We start from the raw sequence: 17501 nt of genomic DNA, 5'->3' as shown, positions 1-17501 counted from the left end.
CGGTAAACTCTTCCACACAATTATAAAATGGGCCTACTTGTGCAATCCTTGCTATAAAGTTTATATTGAGGTCTAACTGAATGTTTTAAGGGGATGAGCAGACATTCAGGCAATTCTCACTGTTGCCCTCCTTAAGATTTCCTGTTGTGGTTTTGCTTTGAGAGACTGCGCCAGTTGTCCGGTCACGCATGTAAGACTGGTCTGTCAGTGTCTTAGAATCTCTATGCTAATTTGTAAATTCTTCTAAGTGGATAGTTATATGGCTTCTGTGTATGTACATCTATACAATGACTCACTGGGGGACATTTATCAAAACTGGTGTAAAAAAAACTGGCCTAGTTGCCCATAGAAACCAATCACATTCTACCCTTTGGAATATGAAAGGTGGAATCTAAATGGTTGCTGTAGGCAACTAAGCCAGTTTTCCTTTACACCAGTTTTGGACAAGTGTCCCCCATTATGCATGGCTCCTGAAAAGACCAGTCCCTTTATTTCTGCTTGTTGATTTATTTTATGGATAACTAAGGCCCCTTTCACACGAGCGAGTATTCCGCGCGGATGCGATGCGGGAGGTGAACGCATTGCACCCGCACTGAATACCGACCCATTCATTTCTATTGGGCTGTTCACATGAGCGGTGATTTTCACGCATCACTTATTCGTTGCGTGAAAATCGCAGCATGTTCTATATTCTGCGTTTTTCACGCAACGCAGGCCCCATAGAAGCGAATGGGGTTGCGTGAAAATCGCAAGCATCCGCAAGCAAGTGCGGATGCGGTGCGATTTTCATGCACGGTTGCTAGGAGACGATCGGGATGGAGACCCGATCATTATTATTTTCTCTTATAACATGGTTATAAGGGAAAATAATAGCATTCTGAATACAGAATGCAAAGTAAAATAGCACTGGAGGGGTTAAAAAAATAATAATAATAATTTAACTCACCTTAATCCACTTGCTCGCGTAGCCCGGCATCTCCTTGTGTCTCTTTTGTTGAAGGACCTGTGGTGAGCATTAATTATAGTTCAAGGACCTGTGATGACGTCACTCCGGTCATCACATGGTACGTCACATGATCTTTTACCATGGTGAATCACCATGAATCACCATGGTAAAAGATCATGTGACGTACCATGTGATGACCGGAGTGACGTCATCACAGGTCCTTGAACTATAATTAATGCTCACCACAGGTCCTTCAACAAAAGAGACACAAGGAGATGCCGGGCTACGCGAGCAAGTGGATTAAGGTGAGTTAAAAAAATTTTTATTTTTTTTTAACCCCTCCAGTGCTATTTTACTTTGCATTCTGTATGTTATAAGGGAAAATAATACAATCCACAGAACACCAAACACGCACGATTTTTCTCACGCGAGTTCAAAACGCATTACAATGTTTTGCACTCGTGCGGAAAAATCGCGGGTGTTCCCGCAACGCAACCGCACATTTTTCCGCAACGCCCGTGTGAAAGAGGCCTAACAGTCCAAAGAAAGGATGTCATGCATATGGATGCAGAGATATGAAAGTTGAATTTATGTGCAATGTAGTGACTCTCTGGATTAAAAGGATTGTCCAGAATTATAGAAAGAGGTCAGAAGTTTTTTTTTTATAGAAACACACCACACTTGTCCATAGTTTCTATCTGACATTGTAACTCACTTGAGGCTGTTCTCCTGGAACATACACAGTCCATTGACAAATGTGGTGTTTTTCTGGGGGGGGGGGGGAGTTTTTTTTCTTCTTCTCTTTAGGGTCCATTCACACGTCCGTTGTTTCTTTCCTGATCTGTTCCGTTTTTTGCGGAACAGATCTGGACCAGATCTGAACCCATTCATTTTCAATGGGTCCTGAAAAAAATCGGACAGCTCAATGTCTGATTTTTTTTTCAGGACCCATTGAAAATGAATGGGTCCAGATCTGGTCCAGATCTGTTCCGCAAAAAACGGAACAGATCGGGAAAGAAACAATGGACGTGTGAATGGACCCTAATTCTGGATGAAAACTTAATAAGGTTGTCCAGGATTAGAAAAACATGGCTGAGGTTTTCTAGAATCAGCCCCACACCAGTCCACGCATGTGGTATTGCAGCTCAGCCTCATTCACTTTAGTGGAGCTGAGTTGCAATACCAGACACCACATGTGGAGAGGTGTGATGCTATATCTGGAAGAAACTAGCCATGGTTAACTAATCGCGGACACCCACATTTTAGAAGAACAGATAACACGTAGTGATGTCATAGTGAGGTGTTGCCAAATGACAATTAATGACTACCCTATAAGACCATCTGCTAAGATCCATGTGGAAACACAAAACAGGGGAATGCTATATATTCGGAAAGTCTTCAGACCCTTTTCACGTTTTTTTCATATTTTAGATTGTGGACCTGTGCCAAAATGAAAAAAATCTAGTTTTTCCCCATCATTCTGCACTCACCAGGGGGGTGTAGCTATAGGGGAAGCAGCTGCTTTGGGGCCCGAATCCAGGAGGAGGACTGAAAGATTTTATAGTCAGTGCAACAGTATTATACAATGACATTATAAATAGTGACACTGTAGGAAACGGATGGAGCGGCTGTTGGGCCTCGTCTGAGAGAACGATCTTGACTATCCACAGGAGTGGGGGTTACACGGGAAGAGGGGGTTGTGGAAAAGTTTCTTGGGGGGGGCCTGTTCAAAAATTAGCTGTGGGGCCCAGTCATTTCTAGTAACGCAACTGGCACTGACTACCCCATAATGCGAGAGCGAAAACATAGGGAGTCATTTTTTAAACAGAAATACGCCTAAACTAGACATATTTCTGGTGCAGATTGTGGCGCAAAAGTTCTTTGTGCTGCAATCTGCGACTTCTCCCCGCTAATAGGTCTAAAAAGGTGAGTGTGACGGGAAAGGGGACGGACCGACATTTACCATTTTCTACGCCTGTTCGTAGAAATTGGTCTAAATGTAAGACAGCTAAGAAGGCCATCTTACATTTAGAAGCGGTGGTGGATCCGCCAAAGTTATTTCGGCGCCTCTTCATAACTCCGGCGGTTACACCCCCAGGTATAGGGCTCCTTAAGACTGGCATCTAAAATGCTTGTCTTCATAAATGTGCCCCATAATTTTCTAAATCTTTGCTAATTTACTGAAAAGGAAAAACTGAAATCTTGCAATGACTTAAATATTTACACCCTTTACAGTACTTGAAGCACCTCTGGCAGAGATTACAGCTTACAGCCTTCGTGGGTATGATGGCACAAGGTTAGCACACCTGGATTTGTAGATTTTCTGACATTCCTCTCTGCAGATGCTCTCAAGCTTGGTTGGATGGGAACCGTCAGTGGACAGCTATTTTCAGGCTTTCCAGAGATGTTCAATTTGGTTCATGTTAGGGCTCTGTTTAGATCACTGAAGGATATTGACAGAGTTGTCCCTAAGACACTCCTGGGTTTCTTGGCTGTGTGCTTAGGGTCATTGTCTTTTTGGAAGGTGAACCTTGAGGCGAGTCTAAGGTTCAGACCACCCTGGATCAGGTTTTCATTAAGAATATCTCTGTACTTTTCTCCATTCAGCTTTCCCTCAACCCTGACCAACCCATCTCACTGACCCAGCCATTGGAAAACACCCCCACAGCATAATGCTGCCACCACCATGCATAGGGCTTGTTCACACGATCGTGACGTTTTTTGCGGTCCGCAAATTGCGGATCCGCAAAAAACGGATGCCGCCCGTGTGCCTTCCGAAATTTGCGGAACGGAACAGGAGGCCCATTATAGAAATGCCTATTCTTGTCCACAAAACAGACAAGAATAGGACAGGACTCATAATTTTTGCGGGGCCACGGAACAGAGCAACGGATGCGGACAGCACACAGAGTGCTATCCGCATCTTTTGCGGACCCATTGAAATGAATGGTTCCGTATACAGACCGTATGCGGAACGCAGAAAACAGCCCGTATACGGAGCGCAAAATACGTTCGTTTGAACGAGCCCTTAATTGTAGGGATGGTACTGGGCAGATGATGAGCAGTGCATTGTTCCTCCAGATATGATGCTTAGAATTGAGGCCAGAGAGTTCAACCTTGGTTTTATCCGACCAGTGAATATTATTTCTCACAGTCTGAGAGTCCTATAGGTGCTTTTTGCAAACTGCATGTGGGCTTTCATGTGTCTTTTACTGAGGAGAGGTTTCTTTATGATCACTGTGCCATATAGCCCTTATTGGTAGAGTGCTGCAGTGAGTTGACCTTCTGGAAGTTTCTCCCCTTTGAACACAAGATCTTGGGACTCTGCCAGAGTGATCATTGGGTTCTTGTCACCTTTCCTATCAAGGCCCTTCTCCCCCAATTATTTAGTTTGGTGGGGAGGCCAGCTCCAGGAAGAGTCTTGGTTGTTTCAAACCTCTTCTATTTAAAAATTATGGAGACCTTATATAGACAGGGCCATGTCTTTCTAAGTAATGTCCAATCAACTCAATTTACCACAGATGGACTCCAATCAAGGTCTAGAAATATCTCAAGAGAAAAAGGAGACCCCTAGAGCAAAATTTCAAATGTGATAGCATTTAAGTTTTTTTTTTATAATACATTAGAAAACATTTCTGAAATTCTTTTTTCACTTCCTCATTATGTGGGATTGAGTGCATATTGATGGGGAAAACTTGATTGGAACTTTTTTATTTATTTTTTTATTTACTTTTGCACAAGTAGCTAACAAAATGTGAAAAAAGTGAAAAGGTCTGAAGACTTTCTGAATGCACTGTAGATTGCTGGCAAGTACCTAATTCTCCAGCATCCTCTGTTGTAAATGCTGGAGAGCTTATTTATATAAAAATAAGTAGTCCACATATTGAGACCACCCAAGTTCATAACAACATGTCACAACAAAGATAACAGGCAGAAAATGAAAGGGGTTTTCTGGGACTTCAATATTGGTGACCTATCCTTAGGTCAGATGGGTGATGTGGTGTGCACATATCCGGTAACAATGTTTTCTGGATCCACAGTTTGCGGACCACAAAACACTTATGGTTGTGTGAATGTGGCTTTAACTAGTGCCAACCCTCAGCATAGCCAAGCTGAGACACATCCTAGTGCATGACAGCTATATTTTCATAAGTTGACGTTATAAAAAGAATATATGCCACACAGTTTGTAGAGTAGGAAGAGTGAGATTGTGATCCCACTGTGAAGAGCGCTAGTGAGACCACACCTGAATACTGTCTACAGTTCTGGAGACCCCACCTATAAAAATATATGGATAAGGCTACATTCACACGACTGTATGTGTTTTGCGGTCCGCAAATTGATAGCACATGGTGTACTGTCCGCAAAAATTTGAACGGATGCGTTCGTGTGAATGTAACCTAAAATGGAACAGGTTCAAATGCAGCTAAAATGGTGGAGGGTCTGAAGCATAAAACATATCAGAAAAGACTTGAAAAACTTAATCTGTATAGCCTTGAGGAAGAAAAGAAAAGAGTTAGCATGATCGAAACCTTAAAATATGTTTAAGGTATAAATAAGTGTTTTAAATAAAAACTAAACACAAGAACAAGGGGGCACAATCTGAAATTAGTTGCAGGGAACCAAAACCAATGTCAGCAAATATTATTACACTGAAGAAGTAAGGCTACTTTCACACTTCCGTTCGGGGTTCCGCTTGTGAGCTCCGTTTGAAGGCTCTCACAAGCGGCCCCGAACGGATCCGTCCAGCCCCAATGCATTCTGAGTGGATGCGGATCCGCTCAGAATGCCTCAGTCTGGTTCCGCTTGACCTCCGCTCAGCAGGCGGACACCCGAACGCAGCTTGCAGCATTCGGTTGTCCGCCTGGCCGCGCGGAGGCAAACGGATCCGTCCTGACTTACAATGTAAGTCAATGGGGACGGATTCGTTAGAAGATGACACAATATGGTGCAATTTTCAAACGGATCCGTCCCCCATTGACTTTCAATGTAAAGTCTGGACGGATCCGTCTGACTAACTTTCACACTTAGATTTTTTTGTGAAATCTAATGCAGACGGATCCGTTCTGAACAGATCCCATTGTTTGCATTATAGGAGCGGATCCGTCTGTGCAGACACCAGACGGATCCGCTCCGAACGCAAGTGTGAAAGTAGCCTAATAGGTTTGGAAGGTTTGGAACAAACTGTGATCAGATGTGGTTGAGAAATCTACAGTAAGTGAATTTACCCATGGTATAAACACACTGGTGTAAAGTAGAACTGGCTTAGTTGCCCATAGCAACCAATCAGATTCAACCTTTCATTTTCCAAAGGAGCTGTGAAAATGAAAAGAGGAATCTGATTGGTTGCTATGGGCAACTAAGCCAGTACTATTTTACACCACTTTGATAAATCTTCCCCACTGTCTATCCCAAGATAAATAGGAAATAATATAAAGACGATAAGATTTTTTTTTTCTGCCGTCAATCTTCTGTGTTTCTAAATCCGTATCAATCTTCTCTGAGATGCCTCTTTATCACACATTGCATTTAGATAGGATGACATGTGAGTCCAGCAGGTCAGCGTTAACATTGCTAAGCAGCTATTTTGCTTGTCAGGGAAAGAAAATCACGTTCTGTACACTTACAAAACTGGTACGTGACATTTATACACACCGCAGCCATGTAAACACTGCAGGTGCTGTAGCATCTGGGTGTTATTTTCCTCTATACATGATTGTCAGTGCTCTTTCCATTGCCTATATTCACGGCAGTAAATGATGGCATCCTGCTAGAGAATAACATGATCTCCGAGTGCTTATTTGTACAGAACATTCCCTTGCCTCATCCCACGTTCATTAGTGTATAGCGTGGCAAAGTGCCTCCTGCAGACACATTTCACTCCTTTGGCTGCTTTTCACTTGGCACAGAGTAAAATTGTCATCCTTAAGTAGTGGGTGGATGCAAGTAATAACCCCACACAGCTTACATTTTAGGATTACTTTTCTCTGTGTTGTGTGAAAGGGTATTTCACATATCATATTGGGGCTGCAAATGTATCATGCATTGTCTACTGAGTTGTTTTTTTGCAGGAAAATCATCAATTTAGATCCTGAGAAAGGGACAGTACATGGAACCTGAAACAAGACACCTTTTAAGCAGATCCCAAGATCATTAGTTACCCACAGCATTAAACACACTTGAAGAATCTTGAAGGCACATAAAGTGTGGTTGTTGCTGTGCTTCATGCAGCTATATTTTTATTGAGTTGCCATATCTTCACAGAATTCAGTACAGTATCAAGTGGACACAACTTGAGTCTCTTTTACCTAGGGCTAGTCTATATTTATTGGAGATTTGAGGTGTGGATGGCATATTCACAGATAGACAACCTTCAGACCATTATTGGCCTGCAGATGTTCTCTTCATTTGGGTACCACTAGAAACCTGGAGACGAAGGCACAGGAAAGGGTTTTCTCTGTAGAGTAGAAAACAACTTTGTTTTGTAATAATCCTTAATACAAAACACAGAAAAAGCACACAAAAATTTACAGTCAGGTCCATAAATATTGGGACATCGACCCAATTCTAAAATGTTTGGCTCTATACACCACCACAATGGATTTGAAATGAAACGAACAGGATGTGCTTTAACTGCAGACTGTCAGCTTTAATTTGAGGGTATTTACATCCAAATCAGGTGAACGGTGTAGGAATTACAACAGTTTGCATATGTGCCTCCCACTTGTTAAGGAACCAAAAGTAATGGGACAGAATAATAATCATAAATCAAACTTTCACTTTTTAATACTTGGTTGCAAATCCTTTGCAGTCAATTACAGCTTGAAGTCTGGAATGCGTAGACATCACCAGACGCTGAGTTTCATCCCTCGTGATGCTCTGCCAGGCCTCTACTGCAACTGTCTTCAGTTCCTGCTTGTTCTTGGGGCATTTTCCCTTCAGTTTTGTCTTCAGCAAGTGAAATGCATGTTCAATCGGATTCAGGTCAGGTGATTGACTTGGCCATTGCATAACATTCCACTTTAAAAAACTCTTTGGTTGCTTTTGCAGTATGCTTTGGGTCATTGTCCATCTGCACTGTGAAGCGTCGCCCAATGAGTTCTGAAGCATTTAGCTGAATATGAGCAGATAATATATCCCGAAACACTTCAGAATTCATCCTGCTGCTTTTATCTGCAGTCACATCATCAATAAATACAAGAGAACCAGTTCCATTGGCAGCCATACATGCCCACGCCATGACACTACCACCACCATGCTTCTCTGATGAGGTGGTATGCTTAGGATCATGAGAAGTTCCTTTCCTTCTCCATGCTCTTCTCTTCCCATCACTCTGGTACAAGTTGATCTTGGTCTCATCTGTCCATAGGATGTTGTTCCAGGACTGTGAAGGCTTTTTTAGATGTCGTTTGGCAAACTTTAATCTGGCCTTCCTGTTTTTGAGGTTCACCAATGGTTTACATCTTGTGGTGAACCCTCTGTATTCACTCTGGTGAAGTCTTCTCTTGATTGTTGACTTTGACACACATACATCTACCTCCTGGAGAGTGTTCTTGATCTGGCCAACTGTTGTGAAGGGAACACCAGGGAAAGAATTCTTTGGTCATCCACCACAGTTGTTTTCCGTGGTCTCCCGGGTCTTTTGGTGTTGCTGAGCTCACCGGTGCGTTCCTTCTTTTTAAGAATGTTCCAAACAGTTGCTTTGGCCATGCCTAATGTTTTTGCTATCTCTCTGATGGGTTTGTTTTGTTTTTTTCAGCCTAATGATGGCTTGCTTCACTGATAGTGACAGCTCTTTGGATCTCATCTTGAGAGTTGACAGCAAAAGATTCCAAATGCAAATAGCACACTTGAAATGAACTCTGGACCTTTTATCTGCTCATTTTAATTGGGATAATGAGGGAATAACACACACCTGGCCATGGAAACCAATTGTCCCATAATTTTTGGTCCCTTAACAAGTGGGAGACACATATGCAAACTGTTGTAATTCCTACACCGTTCTCCTGATTTGGATGTAAATACCCTCAAATTAAAGCTGACAGTCTGCAGTTAAAGCACATCTTGTTCGTTTAATTTCAAATCCATTGTGGTGGTGTACAGAGCCAAAAATGTTAGAATTGTGTCGATGTCCCAATATTTATGGACCTGGCTGTAGCTCAGCACTTTCTTACTACATTCTCATCCTTTTTCTTTTATTCTTATTTTGTCTCAAATTACAATTAAAACTGAGAAATGTCTTCAAAAAATCTTCTATGGATCCTTAAAGCTCAGCCATATCCCCCTTCTTCCTCCTCACTTTCTTGTCTGGCTGTGAGACAACTGACTTGAGCAGAAGCCTTCCTGCTGTGCCTTTTTCTACAAAAAAGGTAAACCCCACCCCCTTTGGTAAGCTCCACCTCTTACCTAGCCACCAGCCGATTATGGAAGAGATCAGCAGATGATTAAACTGTCAGGATCATGCAGAAAATACAGCAAAGGGTAAATACAATCCCAATACCAAAAAAGTTGTGATGCTGTATAAAATGTAAAAAAAAAAAGGAAATAAAAACAGAATACAATGATTTGCAAATCTCATAGACCCATATTTTATTCACAATAGATGATAGAACACATATCAGATGTTGAAAGTGAGACATTTTACCATTTCATGAAAAAAATAACTGATTTAGAACTTGATGGCAGCAGCGCATTTCAGGAAAGTTGGGACAGGGACATGTCTTCTTTTATCAACAGTCCGTGAACCTTTGGCAAGTGCGGAGACTGGGAGATTTGGGAGAGGAATATTGTATCAGTCTTGTGTGATGTAGGATTCTAGCGGCTCAACATTCCTCCATCTTTGCTGGATTTTGCATTTCATTATGTGCCCAATTTTTTTCTATTGGTGAAAGGTCTCCACTGCAGGCAGGCCAGTTCAGCACTGAGACTCTTCTTCTGTGAAGTCATGCTGCTGTGATGGATTCAGTATGTGGTTTAGCATTGTCTGGCCTTCCCTGAAAGTGACGTCATCTGGATGGAGCATATGTTGTTCTAAATGAAGAAGAATGGGGTTGTGTAGCATATTATATTATAAATATAATATACGGTAATATTATATATTAACATTCTTTTCTAGGTCAGCACATCTTTAAGGTTACCTTATGTCTACTGACCATAAAATATGATTGCACATATTTTTAGTCCAGTATTCATATCATGTACAGAATTATAACATTTGCAGCACAGTTTCAGCGGTATATGGTACGTATGCCGTATGTAGGTTTCTGCTGTTTAAAAAGTAATGGATAGATAGTGTGCTGTGTAAACAGAATTAGTAATGTATGGCAGAATGTAATTACTATCATCGTGATAGCAGCTTGCCATGCTGAAGGCCTTTGTTTCACAGTGACACATAATTGCTTAACAATATGTTTTGTCTTTATGTTTTTCAGGGATATAGATAATGGGCTGTGTGCAATGCAAGGATAAAGATGCAACCAAACTGACAGATGAGAGGGATAACAGTTTAACTCAGAGCTTAGGGTATCGCTATGGGACAGATCCCACTCCACAGCACTATCCCAGCTTCCCTGTGACCACTATTCCAAATTACAACAACTTCCATGGAAATGCAGGGCAGGGACTTACAGTCTTTGGGGGCGTGAACTCCTCGTCACACACAGGAACCTTGCGTACAAGAGGAGGAACAGGTAAGACCAATCCTTGTGTCATTTTCATGTGGCTCAAACTAACCTAAGCCTTTGCACTAACTCAACTGACCCAATTACAGCTACAGTAAGGGATGAGCTGTCATAAATTCTTGAGAGTTGGTGACACTTGTCAACCTTTACATTAACTGACAATTTGCCTGAACTGGTAAGAATTCAATTTGAAGCTCATGTCCACCTTATCTACATGATTATATAATTTCTTACATTTGAGTGTCACGGCCTTTGGTTTGCGCTGTGACACTGTTGCGACACTTGCGGTTGCCCGCGGCAACGTGTTGCTGTGAGAGCATGCGGTGGCAGTGTCTTGGCCTTCTTGGTGATTGCCGTGACATGGTTGCCATGCATGCTGTTGCCGGTGGTAACGTGGTTTAGTATGCTTGTGTGTGCACTTCCCCTTTAAGTTGTAGCCTCCCTCTGTCTGGTGCTGTAAGGGTTAACTCTCTGACTGGGTGTGGTCACTTGGCTTATATCTTCTGTGGTTTCCTGGCTGGAGTCAGTTGTACTTTAGATGTTGTTGGTGCTGGAGCTCTGCTCCAGTCCAGGGTGTTCCATCTGTCCAGTGAGGGCCACCCTTGTGTTCATCAATGTCATCCCGGTGTCTCCTTCCCTTCCTCTCCCTATTTGTATGGAGTGGGTTATGTTCAGGGTGTTTGTATGTCCAGTTTGGTGTTACATGTCTGGTGGTGTTTGGTGTCCAGCATGTTTACTAGACATTCCCCTGTCTTACGTTTATTGCAGCTATGGATGTCCTGGGTTCCTGTGTAGTTTGTGGTGTGTGCTGTGTCCTTTTAATGTTGGTGTGGACACCAGCACTAGTACACGGGTTCCAGTCAGTGTGTCTGTGGCAGGTAAGTGTGTTATTGGTTTCGCTTACCTGCCATCTCCTTATGCTGTATATGTTCCCCTCTCTTTGCAGCCTGGCCTCAGATAGAGACTCCTGGTCCTCCATTACTGGGATGAACAGGTCGTCTCTTCCCGGCTCCTTGGTGAGGGATTTCCAGGGTGACTTAGGGTCTCTAGGAATCCTGAGTATGAGTCGTCCTACCATCGGGGTCCGCTCATACAGTGAGGAGTCAGGGAGAGGATTAGGGACGCTGTAGGAGGTGACCTGCTCCCTTATTACTCCTTTTGGCCAGGCTGATTCCCTTTTACCCTTTGACACCGCACGGTGGGGGGTTTCCCCCACTCCCCACCGTGACATTGAGGTTCAGAATCTGGCTACAGTCTGACTTGTAAGAACACGTAAGAACACATGGTGAGAAAGTGGCAGTATGTCTTCTGAGCTCCCAAGTCTCAGTAATGTAATTGTAGTGGCACATCTCAGGGAATGTGTATTTGGACTTGAGTAAAATAAAAAAATACACATATTAAAAGAACCATTAATCCTTAAAGAGACATTCCCATCTCAGAACGCCCCCGTTCCTCTGACCTCCTTCTGCCTGGATGTGCTACTCTGTTTCTGTAGTTCCTATTACTTCTATTAGAGTCACAGAAACAGCACAGCCCACTTGTCTACTTTCTTTGGTTTCAACCATCCTTGGCTGCTGCAACCAGGAAGGACAGAGTTGGAAGCCTGTACTCTGAAAAAAATTGGAATATTAAACTCAGCTCCATAGTATCATTGGTGTTCTATAGTGGTGTTGACTAGACACATATGGAAAGGTGAAATGATTAGATTCACTCAAAACCCTAGACACAAAATATATTTGTATCCCAATATGACCTAACCAATGTCACATTCAGAAGGCTTATAAGGCTAAAGTGTCTTTACAGGCTTAAAGAGGTTTTCCCAGACCTTTATATTGACAACTTATATTTAAGTTAGGTTGTCAATTAAACATAGGCGGGAGTTCGATTCCTGGACCCCTGCCATTCATCTGTTTGCAGGAACTGCTCTGCCACCAGAACTAGGCACTTGAACAGCGCCATCCACTATGTAGCGGCCATTCCTGATTACTACAGCACTGCTCCCATACACATGCATGGAAGAAGTCATCAATATTAAAGACCGGAAAACTTTAAGGAGTCAAAAATGGATTTTTGCCCCAGTAGACCTATTATTTTGTTTGTCATGGGAAGAATATTACCAGTACACATAGGATCTTATTGTAGAATAAATACATATTTATTATTTCTTGGGCCAGAGTATGACATAAAAAGGTATACCAGGGTAACTGCAGTCACACCTATATTTTCAGGTCCATTAAGAATTATACTAGTATATAAAAGGAAAGCCCTTTTGCCAAGGACTCACTTATTCTTTGTTTGGCTGCAGCAGTCACATGGTGTAACCTCTTCAGCTATCCAGTGGCCTGTCGACATACCTAGTGCTAACTATAACTGCTTAGGCATGGCTTCTCAGCCTGCCAATCATCTCCCTGCATGGACTGTTCTAATAAATGTGCTGTTTGACATGTAAACTTTATTTGGTACAGCAGATTTATCAAAAACATCCGCAGCAACCAATCAGCACAGCTTTCATTTTACCAGAGCATTTTAAGAAATGAAAGCCGGGCTGTGCTGGGGCAATAAACAGTTTTTTTTAGACAGGAGCCTAGTACTCAGTAACCCTTTTTCCCTTTAGTCCTTCGCAACAGCAATAAGTATATTGGTTGGTGGCTTTAGAGTAAGCTGCATTACACCAGCAAAAGGGTATTGCGCCTTCTTCTTTAAGAATTAAGTCACAAGTGGGGGGTTTCTATCACTATCTGGAGGTCAGTGTGTGGATACAGTCAGTAAAATAAATATGGGGGAAGCAAACAAAATATATAAAAATAGAATAAAATAGAAAAAACTATGAAGCAACACACAGAAGGGGTTCCACATCTTGTGCCGTGGGAGGATTATCATCCTGTAAATTTTTCCAAAGAAATGACCAACAGGAGTTTTCTAGAGCCCATTGTATTTTTTAGCACAATCAACATACAGGGGCAGAGTGGTGACACACAGGGTATAGTAGTGGAATACCCAGGGGACAGTGTTAGTATACTGGGGACAGAGTGATGGCACCCAGATGGCAGAGTGATGGCATATTAGGAGCAGAGTTTTCTAGATCCTGTTATATATTTTTTTACACAACGGGCCTTAGGCCTCTTGCAAACAAACGTTTTCTTTTTCCGTTTCCGTTCCGTTTTTTTGCGTTTCGTATACGGAACCATTCATTTCAAAAGGTACTCTGTATGCCTTCCGTTTCCGTTTTTCCGTTCCGTTCAAAGATATAACATGTCCTATTATTGTCCGCATAACGGACAAGGATAGTACTGTTCTATCAGGGGCCAGCTGTTCCGTTCCGCCAAAAAACGGAATGTACACGGACGTCATCCGTATTTGTTGCGTATCCGTTTTTTGCGGATGCATAATATTGATAAAGCCATACAGTCGTGTGCAAGAAGCCTTATTGTTGGTATCTAAATTTTTTCTATGCTGAGTTACTCATTCTTACAGTTAAAGGCTAAAGTCAGAGGCTTCCAGGTTCTCCCTACATCTTCTGTCTTGTCCATCCTTCCCACACAGGCAATTTGAGGACTGAGATAACAATCTATCTTAATGTCCTGACATATACACTCAAAACCGCATATACACCACAGATACATCAGTGGTCTATAGCTATCAATCAGGTTGCTGTTCCATTTTCCAAAGTGATATGAAATATGAACATTAAAATATGGGTGATTATTATGGTCAGTTACACGTTAGATACATTTTAGCCAATTATATTGGGATGGGCCTCCCAAACTTCCACCAACTGCCAGGTGTTGGACGCCCACCTGTCTTATATTGATGACCTATCCTAAGGCTGGGTCATCAATATCTGTAGCCTGGAAAAAGCCTCTTTTAGGCCTCATGCACACGACCGTATTTTTTCACGGTCCGCAAAACGGGGTTCCGTTGGTCCGTGATCCGTGACATTTTTTCTTCGTCCGTGGGTCTTCCTTGATTTTTGGAGGATCCACGGACATGAAAAAAAAAGTCGTTTTGGTGTCCGCCTGGCCGTGCGGAGCCAAACGGATCTGTCCTGAATTACAATGCAAGTCTATGGGGACGGATCCTTTTGACGTGGACACAATATGGTGCAGTTTCAAACGGATCCGTCCCCCATTGACTTTCAATGTAAAGTCAGGAGTTAATATACCATAGGATCGGAGTTTTCTCCAATCCGATGGTATATTTTAACTTGAAGCGTCCCCATCACCATGGGAACGCCTCTATGTTAGAATATACCATCGGATTTAAGTTACATCGTGAAACTCAGATCCAACAGTATATTCTAACACAGAGACATTCCCATGGTGATGGGGACGCTTGAAGTTAGAATATACTGAGAACTGTGTACATGACTGCTGCCTGCCAGCACCCGATCTCTTACAGGGGGCTGTTATCCGCACAATTAACCCCTCAGGTGCTGCACCTGAAGGGGTTAATTGTGCATATCATAGCCCCCTATAAGAGATCAGGGGCTGCCAGGCAGCAGGGGGCAGACCCCCCTCCCTCCCCAGTTTTAATTTCATTGGTGGCCAGTGCGGCCCCCTCCACCCTCCCTCTATTGTATTATTTTCATTGGTGGCACAGTGTGCGGCCCCCCCCTCCCTCCCTCTATTGTATTATCATTGGTGGCCAGTGTGCGCCCCCCCCCCGGCCCCCCCTCTATTGTATTACTATCATTGGTGGCCAGTGTGCGGCCTCCCCTCTCCCCGCCTCCCCCCCCCCCCGATCATTGGTGGCAGCGGAGAGTTAGAAGCATCATACTTACTTGCGAGCTGCGATGTCTGTGACCGGCCGGGAGCTCCTCCTACTGGTAAGTGACAGGTCTGTGCGGCGCATTGCTTAATGATCTGTCACTTACCAGTAGGAGGAGCTCCCGGCCGGTCACAGACAGTGCAGCTCGCAGGTAAGTATGATGCTTCTAACTCTCCGCTGCCACCAATGATCGGGGGGGGGCGGGGGAGAGGGGAGGCCGCACACTGGCCACCAATGATATTAATACAATCGGGGGGCTGGGGGGCCGCACACTGTGCCACCAATGAAAATAATACAATAGAGGGAGGGGGGCAGGGGGGGGCCGCACACTGTGCCACCAATGAAAATGATACAATAGGGGGAGGGGGGGAGGGGGGCCGCACACTGTGCCACCAATGAAAATAATACAATAGAGGGGGGGCGGGGGGGCCGCACTGGCCACCAATGAAATTAAAACTGGGGAGGGAGGGGGGTCTGCCCCCTGCTGCCTGGCAGCCCCTGATCTCTTATAGGGGGCTATGATATGCACAATTAACCCCTTCAGGTGCAGCACCTGAGGGGTTAATTGTGCGGATCACAGCCCCCTGTAAGAGATCGGCTGCTGCCAAGCAGCAGGGGGCAGTCATGTACACAGTTCTCAGTATATTCTAACTAGAAGCGTCCCCATCACTATGGGAACGCCTCTGTGTTAGAATATACTGTCGGATTTGAGTTTTCACGAAGTGAAAACTCAGCTCTGAAAAAGCTTTTATACAGACGGATCTTCGGATCCGTCTGTATGAAAGTAACCTACGGCCACGGATCAAGGACGCGGATGCCAATCTTGTGTGCATCCGTGTTCTTTCATGGACCCATTGACTTGAATGGGTCCGTGAACCGTTGTCCGTCAAAAAAATAGGACAGGTCATATTTTTTTGACGGACAGGAAACACGGATCACGGATGCGGCTGCAAAACGGTGCATTTTCTGATTTTTCCACGGACCCATTGAAAGTCAATGGGTCCGCGGAAAAAAATGGAAAACGGCACAACAGCCACGGATGCACACAACGGTCGTGTGCGTGAGGCCTTAGTCTGAGCTTTTACATTTTTAATGTGCACTAAAGGCCTTTTATATATTACTTCTTATATTCTCCTTTGTAAGTACAGATTTCAATACATTTTTGGTATAATCCTGATGGACGGTTGGGGTGGTAGTCATCCATTCAATATTATAAACAAAAATGTGGGTACTTTTTGAGCTTGCCATACATTTTAGGTGAAAGATATTTCTCCCGACTCTACAAAAAGCCTGCATGCTCAGTACATTTTTATTTATTCAGTGCACTTTCCATCCAGTATCAGCAGCATCCATTGTGTCATTCTACGAACCATATGTCTGCACACAAATGCAATGTCCACATGTGCACAGATGTTTTAAAGTATCTATTGGAACAGACACTACATTTTTCTAATGCTAGACAATCCAGTAAACAACATGAAACTTCGCCTATCCTACTCTTGATAACATCATGGAGAAAAAAAAATAAGAAAAAGCAACAACATAGTAACAAGCCTAAATAATAGAAGATGTATTTATCTAGCAATTTACTATCCATTCTGATGTAGCTCCTGGCTCTGAGACATTATTCACATTGGTGACAATGATAAATAACCATGTTCTGATTTTAGGTAAAACGATATGGAACATGAGCCTTTAATTCTTCTGATAAATATGGTCCCAACTAGAATAGAAAAAAGGAGGAACCAGATTTGTGCTTGCACAAAAATGTCGCTGCCAAGACATTACCCAGGACATCCAAGCCCAGAAAAAATGAAATGGCTCCAGTATACTAATCGTTTTTCTGCAGAACATTTAGTGAATTAAAATCCTAGATTCTAAATTTCATGTTAAACATTTGTTAAACGTAATAGTTACACATTCCACAGTCTCCGCAAAGAAAATGAGTCTCCACTGATTAAAGGAGAAATTAAGTTCAGCAACGAGCCTGTCGAAACTGGTAGAGGCTATACTAAGCCATCACATATGGCTTGAATCAGATAGAGCTATATGTAACTGCTGCGGCCGATCGGTGCCAGAACTGCCTAATGTATGAGCTAAAGTAATGC

The 17501-nt window shown here is 43.1% G+C and overlaps 1 protein-coding gene across 4 annotated transcripts in view; it reads left to right on the top strand.

The window, feature by feature from the left end:
* The window catches only part of FYN (FYN proto-oncogene, Src family tyrosine kinase), a 182424-nt gene that overhangs the window by 130161 nt on the left and 34762 nt on the right, over nt 1-17501 (top strand). For all 4 annotated transcript variants that reach the window (XM_040428890.1, XM_040428889.1, XM_040428888.1 and 1 more), the window contains exon 4: nt 10378-10635. In XM_040428890.1, coding sequence (XP_040284824.1) covers nt 10389-10635 — 247 coding nt within the window. In that variant the 5' untranslated portion in view covers nt 10378-10388. The remainder of the gene's footprint in view (nt 1-10377; nt 10636-17501) is intronic.

The sequence above is a fragment of the Bufo bufo genome, chromosome 4, assembly GCF_905171765.1.
Source record: "Bufo bufo chromosome 4, aBufBuf1.1, whole genome shotgun sequence".
NCBI lineage: Eukaryota > Metazoa > Chordata > Amphibia > Anura > Bufonidae > Bufo > Bufo bufo.
This window is presented reverse-complemented; position numbering and strand designations above follow the sequence as displayed.